The sequence below is a fragment of the Formica exsecta genome, unplaced genomic scaffold (assembly GCF_003651465.1).
Source record: "Formica exsecta isolate Colony F162 unplaced genomic scaffold, ASM365146v1 scaffold226, whole genome shotgun sequence".
NCBI lineage: Eukaryota > Metazoa > Arthropoda > Insecta > Hymenoptera > Formicidae > Formica > Formica exsecta.
Window position 1 is genome coordinate 97,092 of NW_021849556.1, and position 19,789 is coordinate 116,880.

The 19,789-nt window shown below is 34.8% G+C and overlaps 1 protein-coding gene across 12 annotated transcripts in view; it reads right to left on the minus strand.

The window, feature by feature from the left end:
* LOC115235541 overlaps positions 1 to 19,789 on the minus strand; it is a 38,812-nt gene that overhangs the window by 7,135 nt on the left and 11,888 nt on the right. For 7 of the 12 annotated variants that reach the window (XR_003884043.1, XM_029807402.1, XM_029807403.1 and 4 more), the window contains exons 1-23: positions 17,477 to 17,795; positions 16,915 to 17,075; positions 16,720 to 16,823; positions 16,119 to 16,471; positions 15,877 to 16,045; positions 15,686 to 15,801; positions 15,200 to 15,306; positions 14,239 to 14,584; positions 13,880 to 14,157; positions 13,051 to 13,291; positions 12,736 to 12,966; positions 7,977 to 8,384; positions 6,924 to 7,127; positions 6,295 to 6,694; positions 5,216 to 5,463; positions 4,740 to 5,015; positions 4,458 to 4,657; positions 3,288 to 3,585; positions 2,810 to 2,960; positions 2,536 to 2,704; positions 2,287 to 2,443; positions 1,631 to 1,809; positions 711 to 1,149 (exon numbers count right to left, since the gene is read on the minus strand). Coding sequence is in view for 11 of the 12 variants with exons in the window: in XM_029807402.1 (XP_029663262.1) it covers positions 711 to 1,149; positions 1,631 to 1,809; positions 2,287 to 2,443; positions 2,536 to 2,704; positions 2,810 to 2,960; positions 3,288 to 3,585; positions 4,458 to 4,657; positions 4,740 to 5,015; positions 5,216 to 5,463; positions 6,295 to 6,694; positions 6,924 to 7,127; positions 7,977 to 8,384; positions 12,736 to 12,966; positions 13,051 to 13,291; positions 13,880 to 14,157; positions 14,239 to 14,584; positions 15,200 to 15,306; positions 15,686 to 15,801; positions 15,877 to 16,045; positions 16,119 to 16,471; positions 16,720 to 16,823; positions 16,915 to 17,075; positions 17,477 to 17,795 (5,554 nt within the window). In the remaining variant the exon portion in view is untranslated. Of the gene's footprint in view, positions 1 to 710; positions 1,150 to 1,630; positions 1,810 to 2,286; positions 2,444 to 2,535; positions 2,705 to 2,809; positions 2,961 to 3,287; positions 3,586 to 4,457; positions 4,658 to 4,739; positions 5,016 to 5,215; positions 5,464 to 6,294; positions 6,695 to 6,923; positions 7,128 to 7,976; positions 8,385 to 12,735; positions 12,967 to 13,050; positions 13,292 to 13,879; positions 14,158 to 14,238; positions 14,585 to 15,199; positions 15,307 to 15,685; positions 15,802 to 15,876; positions 16,046 to 16,118; positions 16,472 to 16,719; positions 16,824 to 16,914; positions 17,076 to 17,476; positions 17,809 to 19,789 lie in introns of those variants that run through there. The other 5 variants (XM_029807396.1, XM_029807395.1, XM_029807393.1 and 2 more) reach the window with 2 other exon arrangements.

Genomic DNA, 19,789 nt, shown 5'->3' on the forward strand with positions numbered 1-19,789 from the left:
AAAAAAAAAATATGGAATATAGTCTTTGAAAAATTTTATAGAAATTGAGTACATACCCATACAAAGGACCACGCACAATTCATATGAAAAAAATGTTTTCGGTTAATTTGCTTGAATTTGTGATATGTTATAGTTCTTATGTCCCCGATTAAAAATGTCAAGTTACAGAAACTTTCTATGTCCAGTTTCCGAATTGTACGGGTATACAAGAAATATCGGAACCCCTTAATATTTTGAAAAATATGCATTTTAGAAAAAAAATATTTCATATAAAAGTTGTAGAGTTTTATGTGACGCATTACATAGCAATATTATTTTGATCTTGAATAGCGTTATCAAGATCACGTAAAAATCATTTTGAAATTTTTTGATGAAACCCCCATTTTTGATTGCATATTTTTGTAGCTTACCTTAAGAGCTTTTCAAAACACTATAACAAAGTTCCTTTTCATTAAGTATTTTCCTTAATGCTATTTAAAGTCATACTAATATTGCTACTTAATACGCCACTTTAAAATCCTACAACTTTTATTTGAGATATTTTTCTCAAAAATGCTATATTTTCAAGATTTGAAAAAATAGCATAATATATCACAAATTCAAGCAAATTGACTGAAAACGTTTTTTTTCATATGAATCGTGCGTGGTCCTTTTCGCTATTAGATTTGCGTAAGGAATCATACACTGGATATAGAGACGGATTATAGCACCTTTTATGTGAACCTTCTTATCGTTCATCAAGTCCTTGGGTTCCGTATTCGGCAGTGGTTTATATTCCTTGGCACCAGGCACTTTCACGTGCGTGCCATTCGGCCTCTTGTCGTCGTCCATCACATTTTTGAAACCGATCGCTTTCACGCCGGTCGCGGTCACTAGAGACTCCGTGTATTGTTGCGGTTGCCAACGCTGCGAGCCGGAAGCTGCGACGGTCGCCGCCGCTCCCGAGGCCGCTCTGCGACGTCGTTGACGATCCTTGCGAGCGCTTCGCCACACTTCGTAAATGCATCCGATCACCGCAGCCACAAAGACACAGCACAGAGCTATGAAGATGTACGTTCCCGCACCTTGCTCTTCCTGAGTCGCGCTCGAATACTGTGACTTGTACGGTATTCTCTCCGGCGGGTCCTCGACCCATTCCCGATCACGGCCCTTTAACATGTTTCGAGACTTGATGTATCCGTTATTTTTTGTATTGAATAATATTACGCTACTGATGTAGAGGCTTAAAAAATTTGATTAACTCACTAAAATATATAATAATTACATATTTCAAAAAATGGAAACACCCCAGTCAGCCACGTCTGTTCTAATAGATATTGCCAAGTGCTTGCTACAAATTATTGTCAGCAAAAAGGCTACAAATATGAATTACTAGCAAAATTTTTGGAATGGTCTTCAATTGCCTTCTATTTGACATAAATCTTAAATCTCGTAATTATTTTACAATTTATCATCATTTAAAGATTATGAATTATTTCAAATTCAGACAAAAACTCGTAGATTTGTTATATTATTTGCTTTTACTTGTAATAAGAGATAATAAATAAAGAATAATAATATATATATGTGTAAAATTGGCTATGATTTAATATATTTTAATTTAATATTGCTTAATTTTCGAGTCTCTCACCACACTGTCGTTTCTGGGCGGTTCAAGACCACCCGGTTGAGCATGGAAAACCGCGCATTGAGCGCTTCTAACACCGGCGGGTATCGTTGCCCGAACGGTCTCGCTAGCTTGCTTCGTAAAGAGCATATATTCTTCCAACGGTTTCATACCGGGGCCCCCGTTGATCGATATCACGACATCTATAAAAAAAAGCATAACTGTAATTTGGAACTTGCAAAATATCTAGCTACATCTAACATAAAGGAGAAATGTATCTCCATTTACATACACAGAGAAAATATTATAATAAATATTATAATATAATTTTTTGCGTAATCGTGGAACATAATAATATATAAGAGAAATCACGCGACATATTTTTATTCTATAATATTATATACGGATTATATTTTACAAAGGAGTATTGTAATTATTCAAATATTTTGATGCACAAAAAAATGCATAAAACAAATGTAAATACTAAAACAAACATAATTTACAATTTTTATTATAGTAACAAATATCCTAATGTTATTATATATTTCAGCTTTATAATACATGTTGTAAAAGGGAAATATCTATTTTTCATGTAATTTGTATTGTAAGATTTTCTCCGAATAGACGACAGAAACGAGCGCTGATAAATACAATCACTTATATCGATAGACTTGACTTACTGCTGAGACAGCCGGTATATCCTTTGTAGGCGATAAATCGCGAATCGGTAGTATTTAATCCACCAAGCTGAATTTCTGTGGCACCGGGGGTTTCATCCTCATCTGCTCGAATCGGCAGTCCCGGAAGTGGTATCAATTGGGCGGGTTCGCGGTCAATCTATAAAATTATATGCACATTATCAAAATTGGAACAGTTAGTTTTTCTATGATATATAAAAATTTTAGAATAAAATAAATTATGTAACTCACCAAGAGATTAGCGGTGTTGTTATCGCGAACATAATAAACGCTGTGACGTGCACCGTTCAAGAAATTCCGGTCGTTCAGACGCACTCCGTAAGCGGCCGAGCCATCTCTGTCCTCCTCGAAGATGAGCTGTCCCTCGGACGTTAAAGCCACTAATAGGTAGTAGCTTCTTCTGGAAAAAAGTTCGTCGAAAGATATCCAGGACTTTCCAAGTTTCGAACGATTGAGTACATAAATAAATTGGTACATTAAGTAAATATTAATATCAATATTTTACTTATTGTCGGTCTGCACCAGCAGCAACGCGGTAGTTCGCTGTCGCAGTTCGTTCGTCGAGAATGCCAATTGAACCTTCACCTGATTTACCTCGCCCTCGAGTTCGAATTCTCGTTGAAGTACACTCTCGCCGCTGAAGTCGGCGCCTTTTTCTATACGAAAGATAATTTTTATGTGAAAACATGGAAAAAAAATTTCACGTTGCTTTCTCTGACAGGAAGCTTTTTGTAGAAATAAATACAATAATTTGCTTTTCACATTAATATTATTTTGAAATATTAATAGATTTTTTTTATCTTAAAAAAAAATCTAATTCTGAATACTCTTCGAATGGGTGTTGCATCTGCAAAGTTTTGTGCTTTGCAATTTTTAAATTTCAAAATTCATAAGATTTTTAATTCTTGATTTAAATATTTCTATTTAAACTCAAGCAAGAATTATATTTCTTATTGATTCTTATGACAAGTAATAGAGCTCACCATCAGCGCAATATTCGCCAAAGTAAGACGTCAGCTCGCAATTGCAGGAAGATTCCTGCCTGTTGAAATCTTCCGTGCAGATTCCCAAATTTTTACAAGGCATCGTGTCGCACTTCATCTGACAATTTGGTAGAACGCCTTTGCTGCCTTCGTGATTTGCTTCGCTAGCTAAACTCGGCAGATCAACTAGATATTCGCCAATCATGAGTCCTCGCAAACAACCGACGTAACCTTGAATTAAGGCACCTTCTTCTCCGACTCTCAGCAAATTGCCGGGATCGAAACCTCCTAAATTTACCTAAATAAATATTTATTATTTCTTATACAATTAATTTTTATATGTTTTCTTATTGTGATTATGAAAAATATTCCAAAAAGCCATTCTTTTGTATACTGATCATGATGATTTATAATACAAGAAAATTAAGAAGAAATAACGTACTTTTCTGGATTTTCCTTTATATGATATATTTTTTGGCTTTCTATATTATTTGGGATTTGAATTTGACTAAAAATTAATATCTTTTACTTCCTCATACAGGAAGCTTTGTTTTCGTGACAAAACTTCTTTCCAGTTTTTTATGTCAATGTGCTTAGAATGTTTCAAAATGTCAAAAAATCATATTTTAAGAAAATGTCTGTATGTATGTATGCATGTATATATGTATGTATATATGTATGGAATGTACATTGTACAATCTCTAACTTCCGCAATTTTTGATATACCGGGCTAAATTTTTTTAGAATGAATAGAGTATCATTAAAGGATGGTTGGTATTGAATTTGGTGAGGATAGGTGAAAGGATTCATTTTTTTATAAAATTTTGAATTTTTTGAGAAATGCTTGTGCACGCTCTCTTTCGCAAATTTTTAGATATCGGGTTAAATTTTCTTACATAAATAGAATATTATTAGAAAATGGTTGGTACTGAATTTGGTGAGGATAGGTGAAAAGATTCATTTTTTTATAAAATTTTGAATTTTTTGAGAATCGTCTGTACACGTTGTAACTTTCACAAATTTTGAGATATCTTCCTCTATGAGGAAGCCAAAATTGAAAAACCCGTTTGCTTTAAGGAGCTTAAGCTCTGTGACCGAAATAAAATGATGAGGAAGCAATGTGCAAGTTTCTAATTTGCACAATTAAAAAAAAAAAAAAAAATACTTTACTTGAAAATAATCGGTGGGGGACGCCGGCGGTCGCTGCGGTGCTAAAACTTCTTTCTCCGGATTTGTCCATGGCTTGTTTGAGTATGTATCCAGAAGTACGGGTGCCGCATTCAATGTGACGTTATATTCGTTCACGTGCAGCGTGGTCGAATTTTCGCCTCGAATAATAGCAATTTGCACAGAGATTCCCTTGTTGACGTCTAATAAAAATCGCAAGTTATTCCTTTCAAAATTTTAATACATATTTGGTTGAAATAAATATAACAGGCTTTCAATTCGTACTTGGATTCGAGACGGTAATGTTTTTGATTTCATTGCCGGCGTTGAAAAGATACACGATATTAGTGCCGTTCGAGATGTAAAGATGTACAAAGTTGTTTAAATGATCGTTCGCATAAAGTATTAGAGAGTGAGTGTCGTAAGTCCTTAAATTAATCAGAATATTTTTCTGCAGCATGCTCTTCAGCTGCAACTTTTCCTCGTTGTTCTCCGATCCGAAGTAATTCTTCTTCAGGAACGCTCCGGGCGAGGTGAATGTAAGGGCTTTGTTGTTGATGTCTGGATTCAGAAATGTTATTTTTAGTGATAATTGTGACATTCAAAAATTGACGAATTTATTTCCAAGCAATTTAAAAAAAAATCATATTTTTATGATATGGGATATATATATAATTTATACATTTAAAAAGTAAAACTAATGAATTTAAAATAGTTTAAAGAGAAGCTCTTCAAGTAATCGAATAAAGTTGTAAGCTTACTTGTTTCGCAAAAAGTGCCTAAATGCGCCCATTGATTCTCGCATACGCAGTAGAAATTGCTCCACAGTTCGACGCACCTGGCATTATTCTGACATTTATTAGGTTGGCATGAAGGCTTGCAATCCTTAATAATTTCCGATAGATGTACCGACATATAACTATGAATATCTAATATCTCTCCATTGACAACTAGACCGCGAAAGCAGCCGATGAGACCTTGTCGAACGGAAGAAGTCTTCAGATGCTCTCTAAAAGTGTTGTTAAAGTAACGGTTCGAATAAATAAAAATTAATTAATATAGAACGAAAATCGTCCTTTTTCATCATAATGAATTCATCATACGAAAACTAATTGTTTAAGGAGGCAGACCCGTTTGAAACCTCGAAAAATGAGTATATATTTTTAGATTTTTTAGCAGCGCAACTTGATAAAAATTTTTAATTTTTTAACAATATTAATACAATATTATTAACTACTTAAATAAAAATTTTAGCCTAAAAATTTTTTTTTTTTTAAGTTATGCAAATATTTGCAGATTTATGTTCTCATGCACGGTGCAAAACTCGGGCTACGTTCGATGGATTGACTTCAAATTTTACATGTGAGTTTCTAATAAACTTCCGCATCTGCCAACAAAGCTTTTTTTTAATCCAATTCCCCATTTTTTTGTTATAAAAAAAAGATGGACTTTTTTCAAAAAAACCGAAACTTTTTTTCAACACGCCGTCATTTTTTATTCTTTAAAATTTTGAAAAAATGCTTGGATAGCAGATAGCTATTACAATGTTTAATAAGAAAAACTTTGGATTTTTGATTTCAGATATGATCTACGAATGTTTTCATGCACACCGTGCAGCCACCTAAAATTTGGAGGAGCTCTGCAAATATTCCCATAACTTTAAAAAAAAATTTTTGTTTGAGCTGAAAATTCTTATTTAAGTAGTTAATAATATCGTATTAATATCGTAAAAAAATTAAAAATTTTTATCAAGTTGTTGCGCTGCAAAAAATCTAGAAAATGTACTCAGTTTTCGAGATTTCAAACGGGTATGCCCTCTTAATTTGCAAAAATTACTCACGCGGTAGCACCGCCAATGAACATTGATCCTTCGAAGGGCCCAAACTCCTCCTCGGGCAACAAATCAACCATTTCAGAGTTGGTGTTAATCATGAATCTCACGTGATAGTCGTTGTAGTCGATCCAAATCTTCTGCCATTCGCCATTATTGAGCTTGCGCCGGCCTTTTATCTCTAACTCGCGAATAGTGCCGGTGTTTAGGGTGAAATTGAATGTCAACTGATACTCGGATGTTAGCGCGACCATGAAGGAGGGATAGTTGCTCCGGATCGGCGGCTGATACAAAAGAATAGCCTTTTCGCCCGTCGTTCGGAAACTGAAGGCTATATCACCTTTCCTCCAACCCGGCACTTCGATATACGATTGCGACGTCGTAAATGTTACCACGTACTTTTGTGTATCTAAAGATCGTCATTAATTAATCTGTTTGATCTGTTGTTGCTTGTAAAAATTTTCTAAAGCTCTTTGCATGCAATGTTCGAAAAGTGAAATATTATTCTTTATGACTATTCAAACACAAAAATATCTGTCGTAAATAATTGCTTTAAAAAATATCTTATTATTATCATTTAATTATGTATACGTGAAGTGAAATTTTGTTAATTAAATAGAAAGCATATTTTCACATACTAGTCTCAACGCATTCTAATGGTCCTAAAGTGATACGTCCTCGAGCATCCTCCTCGAGATCTCTTTGTTGTAAGAATACCATTCCCGTGATACCTAAAGAATCAGGTGTTTCGTAGAATCCTTCATCTGAGAGCCATTTTCCCGCATTTCCGGCGGACACGTCGCAATTACAGCTCAAGTTGGAGTTCACGCATGTTCTGTTCACTAAAGTAAAATTAATAAATAATATTCTTCGTGCGAGGCACAATTAAGTTTGCAAACGCATATCTTTTTAGATTCATCGCGCTATAGGTTGTATTAATGTTGAATTTATTTAAGGGGACTAAGTAATAGTATTTGTCGAAAATGAAGTCTTTCTTTGGGAATTTATTACAAAAAAATGAATTGAAATCGAGAATTGTTCTTTAACAAAATATTTATTAAGATCATAAACTACAAAAAAAAAAAAATTTTTTTTAGTTGAGAATATGCATTAAAAAAAAATGACGCTGCAGATGGCTGATCGAAAAAGATTTTTAAATAAGTTTTGCAATGATAATTCAAATATAGAAGCTCAACCCGATTTGAAAAAAAATTGAGCATGTTCACAATATGTATAATTTCGGACTGAACCTCTAAAAAGTCTGTGCAAACCTTAGTTTTTGAGAGAAAAAAAATCAAATAGACGATTAAAATAACGATCTTTTTAAAAAAGTTCGTCGAAAAACAGATCTGTTTGATTTTTTTTTCAAAAATTAAAGTTCGCACAGGCTTTTTAGATGTTTAGTCCGAAATTATATTGTGAACATGCTCAATTTTTTTCAAGTCGATTTGAGCTTCTGTATTTGAGCTATCATTGCAAAACTTATTTAAAAATCTTTTTCGATCAGCCATCTGCAGCGCCATTTTAATGCATATTCTCAACTAAAACAAATTTTTTTATAGCTTATGATCCTAATAAACATTTTGTTAAAAGACAATTTTCGATTTTAATTCATTTTTTTGTAAAAAATTTCCAAAAAGACTTCATTTTCAACAAATACTATTGCCTAGTCTTCTTAAGGAAATACTTACTTCCGCAAGGGCATGACCCGCGATTGACATTTCCAATGTAATCAACAGTAGTGCCTTTCGAACCCAGAAACCACGTGGCACTGTGCAACTCCAAGGGTGCCTTATAACAATCGTACTTTACGTATTGGCTACAATAAAGCGAGTGTGAGATCAGCTCCTGAAGCATCTCGGCAGTGAACTGCCTGTACTTGATGTTGAAAGAAAAGTCGCTCTCGATTATAGATCTGACGTCGATTTGGGAGGGTAAATTGTGCTCGACAATCGTCTTGGTCGAATCCTCGATCGATTGAAATTCGCATTTTACCGAAGCGGGCGGAAATCGACCATTTCCATCGATGTCGATTTTGTAAACGTCATCCTGAGTGTGTCCCAAAAGAGCCAATTCCTCACAGGTTTTTCTATATCGTGCTAAAAATGTAAATTATGAAAATCGAATTAAAAAAATTGTAATAATATAACAGTATAAATAATAACAATATATATAATTATCAAATTGACTAATAAAGGCTCTTATGAATATATAATACGAAGGAAATAAAAGGCAATCAAGAGCCAGCGCGGCAATTTGTGCGCATCTGTTTTATTACAATCAAATTACATTGATATTTTGACTACGTGATAGACAAAAAGCGTACGTTTCGGTCCCTTTTTTGAACCATTCTCAGAGCAATTACAAAGTATATATTATATAATATATTATAATATAATATATTATATTAAAAATGTGACAGTAATAATATGCAGAACAAGAGTGAGTTACCCATATTGTCAAATGGTAAATGTTATATAATATAATTTTGAGACAGAAAGAGACCCAGACAGCACAAAACGTCCTCAGGATCATCCTGAATATGTCCAGGATGGTTCAGGATATTTGTAGGATGTTTTAAGATATTATTATAAATATATTTTATGAAAATTTAATATGCATACATGATTACTTTCGGTTATGTAGGCTATTTAATATAATTTAGAAATTTTAAGTATTGTAATAATAAGTATTAATGTCCTATAAATGTCCTGTATGTCCTGGATGCCCTTTGGACGTCTTAAGGACATCCTTGTGCTGTCTGGGTAGTGTACGGCTATCATTTACTCTTCCTCAGGACATCCAGAGGAGATCCGAGGATTAAAATAGGATATCCTCAGGATATCCTACATGTATGTCCTGGATGCCCTTTGGACGTCTTAAGGACATCCTTGTGCTGTCTGGGTAGTGTACGGCTATCATTTACTCTTCCTCAGGACATCCAGAGGAGATCCGAGGATTAAAATAGGATATCCTCAGGATATCCTACATGTATGTCCTGGATGCCCTTTGGACGTCTTAAGGACATCCTTGTGCTGTCTGGGTAGTGTACGGCTATCATTTACTCTTCCTCAGGACATCCAGAGGAGATCCGAGGATTAAAATAGGATATCCTCAGGATATCCTACATGTATGTCCTGGATGCCCTTTGGACGTCTTAAGGACATCCTTGTGCTGTCTGGGTAGTGTACGGCTATCATTTACTCTTCCTCAGGACATCCAGAGGAGATCCGAGGATTAAAATAGGATATCCTCAGGATATCCTACATGTATGTCCTGGATGCCCTTTGGACGTCTTAAGGACATCCTTGTGCTGTCTGGGTAGTGTACGGCTATCATTTACTCTTCCTCAGGACATCCAGAGGAGATCCGAGGATTAAAATAGGATATCCTCAGGATATCCTACATGTATGTCCTGGATGCCCTTTGGACGTCCTAAGGACATCCTTGTGCTGTTTGGGGACTGTCCGATAAATTATCCGAAATTACATTATATTATAACATTTACCATCTGACAATATGGGTGATTCACTCTTGTTCTATATTATTACTGTCACATTTTTGATATAATATATTCCATATACTTTGTAATTGCACTGAGAATGGTCCAAAAAAAAGGGACCGAAACGTATGCTTTTTGTGATTTTGTCTATTATTTAATATTTCAATTTATATTTTTATGCATGTGAAAACTGACATTATTTTGTTGTAACCTGACGTTAATTTTGGTTGCATGAATTTAATTATCGCGAATAATTTGTCTCACCAAAATGGCAGTTTTTCCCCATGTATCCAGTATCTGTGCAGTCACACGTGATCCTGTCTTCTTTGACCGAGCATTTACCGCCATGTTCGCAAGTGTTCGGTCTCTTGCACGGATCCACAAATTGACAATTGTCTAAAGCGACTTCTCCGATTACTCTCTCGGTGTTGATCACGTATCTAGGTTCGATTCTTTGATTATTCACTCGTATCTCGCGCATACATCCTACCAGACCTAAATTGCCGATTTAAAAATCTTATTATAATCATGTTAATTTTATATAATCTTTCAAACTTATCATACTAAAAAAAAATTTACCGGCATTGTTTTTACCGCTTCCTATAATAACTTTATCACCTAACTCGAACGTCAAAGCAAAGAGTTTACTCTGCTTATTCTTGTAATCGACCAGGATGCTGAGCTCGCCTTTTGTGTAATTAAGTTCGACCGCGTGCCAAGAAGTATTGTAAGGCGGAAATTTTACCGAAGTTATCACCGTAATATTCTCAGTCATAACAGGTACTAATTGGAAACGAATTTCGTCATTGACTTGACGTAGCTATAAAAAATACACGAAAAAATATTAGTTATTATAATATACAGATTGAATAAGTGAATAAAACTAAAAAGGAGAAAAAAGAGCATTATATATATATATATATATATCAGGGTTGAGAAAGTTACTTTATAAAAGTAACTCGTTACCGTTACCGTTACTCAAAAAATAACGAGTCGTTACAATTTCCGTTAGTTTTTTTATATATAACAATAACTTTACATACAATTTTTTTTAATACAAGATCAAATTAAACACTAAAAATTTTTAAACATTGTCTTACAAAGAAACAAGATACCAAAATGAGTTTTCAGTAGTTTTCATGTAATGCTGCATTCCAACACTCTTATCAATATTTTCCTTTGTATGAAAATTATACCGAGTAAATTCAAAAAAAGTAACGATAAAAGTAACTGTTAAATTCGTTACTCGTTACCGAAAAATGTAACGAAGTTACTTTTTCCGTTACAAACAAAATTTGTAACGCCGTTACCGTTACAGTTACTTTTTTTCGGTAACTGTAACGGTAACGGCGTTACAAATTTTGTTTGTAACGGAAAAAGTAACTTCGTTACATTTTTCGGTAACGAGTAACGAATTTAACAGTTACTTTTATCGTTACTTTTTTTGAATTTACTCGGTATAATTTTCATACAAAGGAAAATATTGATAAGAGTGTTGGAATGCAGCATTACATGAAAACTACTGAAAACTCATTTTGGTATCTTGTTTCTTTGTAAGACAATGTTTAAAAATTTTTATCCGAGGATTAAAATAGGATATCCTCAGGATATCCTACATGTATGTCCTGGATGCCCTTTGGACGTCTTAAGGACATCCTTGTGCTGTCTGGGTAGTGTACGGCTATCATTTACTCTTCCTCAGGACATCCAGAGGAGATCCGAGGATTAAAATAGGATATCCTCAGGATATCCTACATGTATGTCCTGGATGCCCTTTGGACGTCTTAAGGACATCCTTGTGCTGTCTGGGTAGTGTACGGCTATCATTTACTCTTCCTCAGGACATCCAGAGGAGATCCGAGGATTAAAATAGGATATCCTCAGGATATCCTACATGTATGTCCTGGATGCCCTTTGGACGTCTTAAGGACATCCTTGTGCTGTCTGGGTAGTGTACGGCTATCATTTACTCTTCCTCAGGACATCCAGAGGAGATCCGAGGATTAAAATAGGATATCCTCAGGATATCCTACATGTATGTCCTGGATGCCCTTTGGACGTCTTAAGGACATCCTTGTGCTGTCTGGGTAGTGTACGGCTATCATTTACTCTTCCTCAGGACATCCAGAGGAGATCCGAGGATTAAAATAGGATATCCTCAGGATATCCTACATGTATGTCCTGGATGCCCTTTGGACGTCTTAAGGACATCCTTGTGCTGTCTGGGTAGTGTACGGCTATCATTTACTCTTCCTCAGGACATCCAGAGGAGATCCGAGGATTAAAATAGGATATCCTCAGGATATCCTACATGTATGTCCTGGATGCCCTTTGGACGTCTTAAGGACATCCTTGTGCTGTCTGGGTAGTGTACGGCTATCATTTACTCTTCCTCAGGACATCCAGAGGAGATCCGAGGATTAAAATAGGATATCCTCAGGATATCCTACATGTATGTCCTGGATGCCCTTTGGACGTCTTAAGGACATCCTTGTGCTGTCTGGGTAGTGTACGGCTATCATTTACTCTTCCTCAGGACATCCAGAGGAGATCCGAGGATTAAAATAGGATATCCTCAGGATATCCTACATGTATGTCCTGGATGCCCTTTGGACGTCCTAAGGACATCCTTGTGCTGTTTGGGGACTGTCCGATAAATTATCCGAAATTACATTATATTATAACATTTACCATCTGACAATATGGGTGATTCACTCTTGTTCTATATTATTACTGTCACATTTTTGATATAATATATTCCATATACTTTGTATTGCACTGAGAATGGTCCAAAAAAAAGGGACCGAAACGTATGCTTTTTGTGATTTTGTCTATTATTTAATATTTCAATTTATATTTTTATGCATGTGAAAACTGACATTATTTTGTTGTAACCTGACGTTAATTTTGGTTGCATGAATTTAATTATCGCGAATAATTTGTCTCACCAAAATGGCAGTTTTTCCCCATGTATCCAGTATCTGTGCAGTCACACGTGATCCTGTCTTCTTTGACCGAGCATTTACCGCCATGTTCGCAAGTGTTCGGTCTCTTGCACGGATCCACAAATTGACAATTGTCTAAAGCGACTTCTCCGATTACTCTCTCGGTGTTGATCACGTATCTAGGTTCGATTCTTTGATTATTCACTCGTATCTCGCGCATACATCCTACCAGACCTAAATTGCCGATTTAAAAATCTTATTATAATCATGTTAATTTTATATAATCTTTCAAACTTATCATACTAAAAAAAAATTTACCGGCATTGTTTTTACCGCTTCCTATAATAACTTTATCACCTAACTCGAACGTCAAAGCAAAGAGTTTACTCTGCTTATTCTTGTAATCGACCAGGATGCTGAGCTCGCCTTTTGTGTAATTAAGTTCGACCGCGTGCCAAGAAGTATTGTAAGGCGGAAATTTTACCGAAGTTATCACCGTAATATTCTCAGTCATAACAGGTACTAATTGGAAACGAATTTCGTCATTGACTTGACGTAGCTATAAAAAATACACGAAAAAATATTAGTTATTATAATATACAGATTGAATAAGTGAATAAAACTAAAAAGGAGAAAAAAGAGCATTATATATATATATATATATATCAGGGTTGAGAAAGTTACTTTATAAAAGTAACTCGTTACCGTTACCGTTACTCAAAAAATAACGAGTCGTTACAATTTCCGTTAGTTTTTTTATATATAACAATAACTTTACATACAATTTTTTTTAATACAAGATCAAATTAAACACTAAAAATTTTTAAACATTGTCTTACAAAGAAACAAGATACCAAAATGAGTTTTCAGTAGTTTTCATGTAATGCTGCATTCCAACACTCTTATCAATATTTTCCTTTGTATGAAAATTATACCGAGTAAATTCAAAAAAAGTAACGATAAAAGTAACTGTTAAATTCGTTACTCGTTACCGAAAAATGTAACGAAGTTACTTTTTCCGTTACAAACAAAATTTGTAACGCCGTTACCGTTACAGTTACCGAAAAAAAGTAACTGTAACGGTAACGGCGTTACAAGTAACGCGTTACTTCCCAACCCTGATATATATATATATATATAATCATACCTCCCAATAACCAACACCACGACTGCTCTTTATATCTCCCGATGCAACGACCGCGATTGGCTTTGAACTCTTAAAATCGAAGTTTAACTTCAGCGAATCGGTTTGTTCGACGGGCCACCAGATATGACTTCCCGCGAAAGGATACGTGATCGGGATGACTTCGACATTGGCTTCATAGTATTCGGGTTCCAAGACACCGATATAGTGCACCATAGGATTGAAGCGCTTCAGTTCGTATATAATCGACTTATCGTTAAAGAACACATACTTCAAGGAACCTGAGAAAATATAAAACTGTAATGATTAAACGCAAGGCGAGATTTTATGATATTAGGTGCTGCCAATAGTTTCGTGCAGACCTGCAAAATTATTGTGTGACAGAAGACCCTTCTTCTTGTGAAGCTCCGGACCGCCACCGATGTATATCTCCGGATCAATAATCATATTGTAATTTTCTCCCGGTACTTCCAGCACCTTCACCTCGTCGTCTAAGCTGACGAAGACGAGGGATCCGTTATGGAATATAGTCAAATTGTTCCAATGGTCAGACGTGACGTAATCGCCTAGCATAGTGGAGATCTTTGACTTGTGTCCGAAATCAAGTTCAACGTAGACCGATCCGTTTATAATGGAAGCTGCAACGTAATGTGGTGTGCCATCGATCTCGCCAGAAGCGTAAAACAAGGCTGAATCGTCCCATCTAGTCTAAAAACAAATTTCTTGCTTGACAACATTCATACATTTATTATTTTTTTTTTAAATATTTTCGAGACTATATTATGGAAAAAAAACATTTTGTTTATTGCGAAGTTTATGTATATTCCATCGCTACATTTGTTTGAAAAAATTTTCTCAATATAAATTTGTAAATTAATAATTTATCAATCATATATGATGATATAGAAGATTTTGTTAAAAAAGATTTTTCTTTTTAACATTCATAAATTTTTATTAATTTTTACTAAAAAATAAAAATCCATTATTGATCTTATGATTATGATTTTTTAAATTTAATCTTGCCAGCATGAAGAGAGATTATTCAGTAATACTAATTGAATATTCAGTGTGGGACAAATTTCATTGTGTTTGTACAATGATTCGCTGTGATACAACTTGAGAAGTGGAACTCGATACTCTCTCCAAGAATTTTCACTGTAAATTTTTCGTCATAGAAATTGATCCAAGCAGCTGTTCGTAAAGGTACAAAAAGTGCGACCCTCCCGACTTCGTCAAAAAGATACATCTCGCTATAATGAATCAATGAACCCGCGACAAGGAAAAGGAAGGTCCTATTACAATAAGCACCCGAGAATAAAATACCTTAAAAGCGAGGCTGATCCTGTTGACAGACGAATGAACACGATCCTTCCAATCATACACACGGAAAGACACGTACGAGGAGCCTCTTAGCGTCAGTATCGTAGCGGCTGAAAAATGATGTTATATTTCGAACTCCATTAGCTTCATATTAAAATAATCGAATCCTTTTAGACGCACATAAAGACCCTATCTCTATTTTTTTTTTTCAATAGACAAATGTAGTCTATCTATCGTTTCTATATAGATAATTGAATTCTTTTGTATGATAATAGCTTATTCTCTATAATTATAGAAACTTTTTTAAAATTATTATATTTTTGTCCGTTTTTTTTTTACTTCAAGTATTTTTTTAATGCTAGCAGATTACTTAATGAATTGATAATTATAAAATGTTTTAAATTATTATTTGAGATATGAATATAAATAGTGAAATTTGAATATTTTCGTAAAAAGTATTCATATCAAATTCAATTATACTTTACGTACTATACACGTCGCAACGTTCGCCCTCGTATTTCGTTCCGAAACAATCGCATGTCAGACTATTATAATGATTCACACATTGATCTGAGACGAAGCACAAGTTCTCTCGTGTCCTGCACCTAAATTGAAATTTGAGATATAATCGCAATATCGAATCGTCTCAATTGCCTCAGAAATTTTAAGAAAAGACATACTTATCGATACAGCCTTCCTTAACGTTCTCATGCTTCGTCGCGATCAGCGGTCGAATGGGCAGCAAATCGCTGGCGGATTTTCCGGAACTCAAAACCATATCCCTGATGCAACCAACAAACGACTCTATTATATATTTCACTCCGTGTAATCGTTCTTCGGAGCTCAACCCTGTCAAAATGGAGATAAGATGATAAAAATACGAGTAGCAATTTTTGAGTGGTTTCGCGAAGATCTTCCTCACCTCCGATTAGAACGACCGAGGCCAAGTCTTCGGATACCCCGTAATTAACAACACGTTCGAGAACCTTTAAAGTGGTCTCGGCTTTCTTATCATCGACTCTAGCGATTAACTTCGCTCCGTGCACGTCGATTCTCACGAGAACGCTGTGCCATTCGTCTCTGTTAAGACCTTCGCCGACCGTCAGGCTAGTCGATTGTTTGCCGAACACATGAACAACTTTCAATTGACCCTTTTCCACTATCACGTAAAGTGCGTAAGGAACGAGGCCTTGCGGACGATTTTTGACGCTGTGATAAACTAGCAAACCGTGTGGAAGCTTGGTGCGAAACTTAAAGGATATCTCGCGGCATAATCTGTCAAAACATATTATATAAAAAAATAATATACATGTTATTTTCTCTTTACGTTATCATACATTAAATATCTTGTTCATGCAAAATATTTCAAATAATACATTAAATTAATAGCGATTGTAAGCATATTAAAAATGCGATACATTAAGATATATTCCCAGACAGCACAAAACGTCCTCAGGATCATCCTGAATATATAATAAATAATAAATAAATAATTAATAAATAATTAAGATTCTCTTGTTTACCTCAATTGAAAAGTTGTGATACCAGAACCATCGAGCTGAATGAAAGTATTGCTTTGCGCAAACATGAACGTCTTCTCGTGGCCAGATTCCATGAAAGTTAATTCCTGCGGTAGAAAGATATGGTAGAAATAATTTTTTTAGTTTATATAAAACATATGTGTATGAAGTATTTATACGAGTTAATGATGGCTTTACCTTTCCTCGTTGGTGCTTCGGTACCGGTGCTTTCGTCGGTTTCGGAGGTGTAAAGGTTGGTCGTGGTGTACTGGAAGTTGTTGTCGAGGGTGGACTACTTGTTGTTGTGGTGCTCGTGACAAATACACTGCCTTTCGTCACGACGTAAGGCGGTAGCGTATCTTAAAAAATAAATTATTTCAATGTATAATCAAATAAACAAAAATAAAAATTTATAACAATTTTCCTAATTTTTATCATGAATATTATCTTTATCCGTGCATAAATTTTATTTATGTAAAAAGTTTTATATTTAAATATGTCTAATTCCCTCATTTTTAATTAATGCACAGATATATTAAATAATTTACAAAAATTTAGAGTATAATTTCGCAATTTTACATATAAATACACATGTTATCATTTAATTTCTTACTTTTAATTTTCTCAATTTAAGTTTCTTTTTTACCACATTTTAACATTTTTTTTATTCTAACATCTTTACCTTTTGATCTTTTTAAACATTTTATACTTTCTCTTAATAAATAAGTTTTCCAAAAAATGATAAGTTTTCAGGACTTACGATCAGCACCACCGACGCAGTAATAAAGACACTCGTCTTCCGAGTTATATCGATTATCATTTCCTTTGCAACCGCCGTAAGGAAACGGTCGACATTTCCCTTCGGTCTTATTGAAGTACCATTTATGGACAAAGTGCGTGCAAGGTCCCGGTTCCATCTTGGCTAGACACCTGTCGGGTAGGATCTTTTTGACCGTAGTAAAAACTTCTGTTTCCTCTACCATGTCCGTTTTTGGCGAATTCGTCTGATTCGCCGAAATTTTTACTATTACGTTGAGCAAGACAAGGATCCCGAGGACCCTTTTGTCGCGGTAGATCATCGTTCCTCATTCGCTGAAAGAATAATTCAAAATTTCCATTCTAAAAAACCTTTCGCATTCAATAAAATATATCAATAATAGCTGTTTTTGTTTTATTATTTAAATTTAATTAGTAGATTATTATTGGATATTAATTATTGGAAAGAAAATGCATTCTTAAAACGCACATATTTTTTGGTCTTATATTTTTAGACAGATTTTAATTTTTATAATATTAGCAAAAAATATGTAATTAAATATATATTTATAAATATATATCATTATATATAGCGATACGTACACGTGCACTTATTAACAGTTCTCTAATCATTAGTCTGTTAATGAATAACACATTGCTTCTAATTGTTATAACTCAATAAGCTGGTCTAACTAAATTTACAACATTGAACTTAAAAACATACGGTTCGATCGCGTTTTTACAATAGTACCGCGTCTTTTCAGATAGTATGAGATTAAAAAAACATTATCAACATCTCACTTTATGTGCAAAATTCGAAATATTGCGAAATTCAAGAATGAGGCTAATTAACTTCGAATTGCGCGAGTTTTGAATCATTTTTCAGAATTGCATTTTTTTTAAAGTAAAACGACAATGTAATATGTAAAATGCACATTGCCTTGCTTATGTCTTCTCTCGCTTTAAGCGCGATGCGATCGATTAAATTGTCACGGACTGATTAGGATCAAGTCTGACGCGTTTTCATGCTCGAAAGCCTCTCGCTTATCTCGCGCGCTTTAAAAAAACGCTTTTACGATTCAGGCCACGTGGACTGGACACCCACGCTCTCTCTTCCATAAAGCGCTTAAAACCGCCCGTCCTTCCGGTGTGTTCCCGGTTAAGTCTATCTTAACACGAGCCCGTAGATACATTTTTGCGATTACAGCTGCCTGATTTATGACTTCCCCTCGCGTCGCGACACCGGTACCCGGTACCGGATCGGGAAACTCGTATGAATGATGCAACGAGTAGCGCATCCCATGCGACCGTTCGTTAAGCGATCGGTGATGGATTTCGATATAATCTTTCATTTTTCGTCTCCTGAAAGAGGTATCTTTCATTTGCATCTAAGTACCCAGAAGTCAAAGTGTATACACGCAAAGGGTATACACAAGTGTATACCTCGAATGGATCTTCTTTATTTAATTGTAACGCGATATATCAAATCCGCTTTCTCTCTCTCTCTCTCTGATAATAAGGCATTAACATAAGCGCGCGAGACGAAATAAAGTGTTAATTTACGATGCCACATAATACGCTACACGATGCGTAATCCGACCGCAAACATCGGCCGTTTCCTCGAACATCTTCGCGAGAGGAGTATCGTAAGCTCTTACAATTATCTTTTTTACGGGGTCAATTGAATTTGATCTAACAATAAGACGAAAGAAAGACCCGCCGCTCGGTAATGAATCGCTGGTCGGTGCTTCCTGTCGAATTTGTTCGTCCTTAAGGGGGAAACCAGTCTAACGGCTAAAAAAAAGACTATTTCTAAGGATTTTTTTTCTGGTAAATAATTTTTTTTTTTTTCGAATCGGAATTTTTTCAGAATGGAATTTTCGATTGAATAATTTGTTTTTTTGTAATGTTAAAAAACAAAGGTCAATATCTCACCGATTTTGGAACTTTTTTCTTCAAAAGTTCGCCATTTTGTAACAAATTATTTTTTTTTAAATCCATACGTGCAACTGAAGCTATTGTCTTATATTTTAATTATTGTCTTATATTTTAAAAATACTTGTTTTTTTTTGTTTCAAAGTTTTCGTTGCCCCGCTACGCGTGCGCCCGTTTTTTTTAAGGCGACTCACTCTTGGTTATTGTAGCTATAAATATTAATGTTTTTTAACGAAAATTTCACAAAAGGTAGTTCAAATTATGTACTTTGTGATGTTAATAACGCGATTTAAAAAAAAAACAATTATTTACCAGAAAAAAATGGATAAAGTTCCGAATAGGTGAACCCTCCGATTTTTTTGAAACTACACTATTTTTTGTA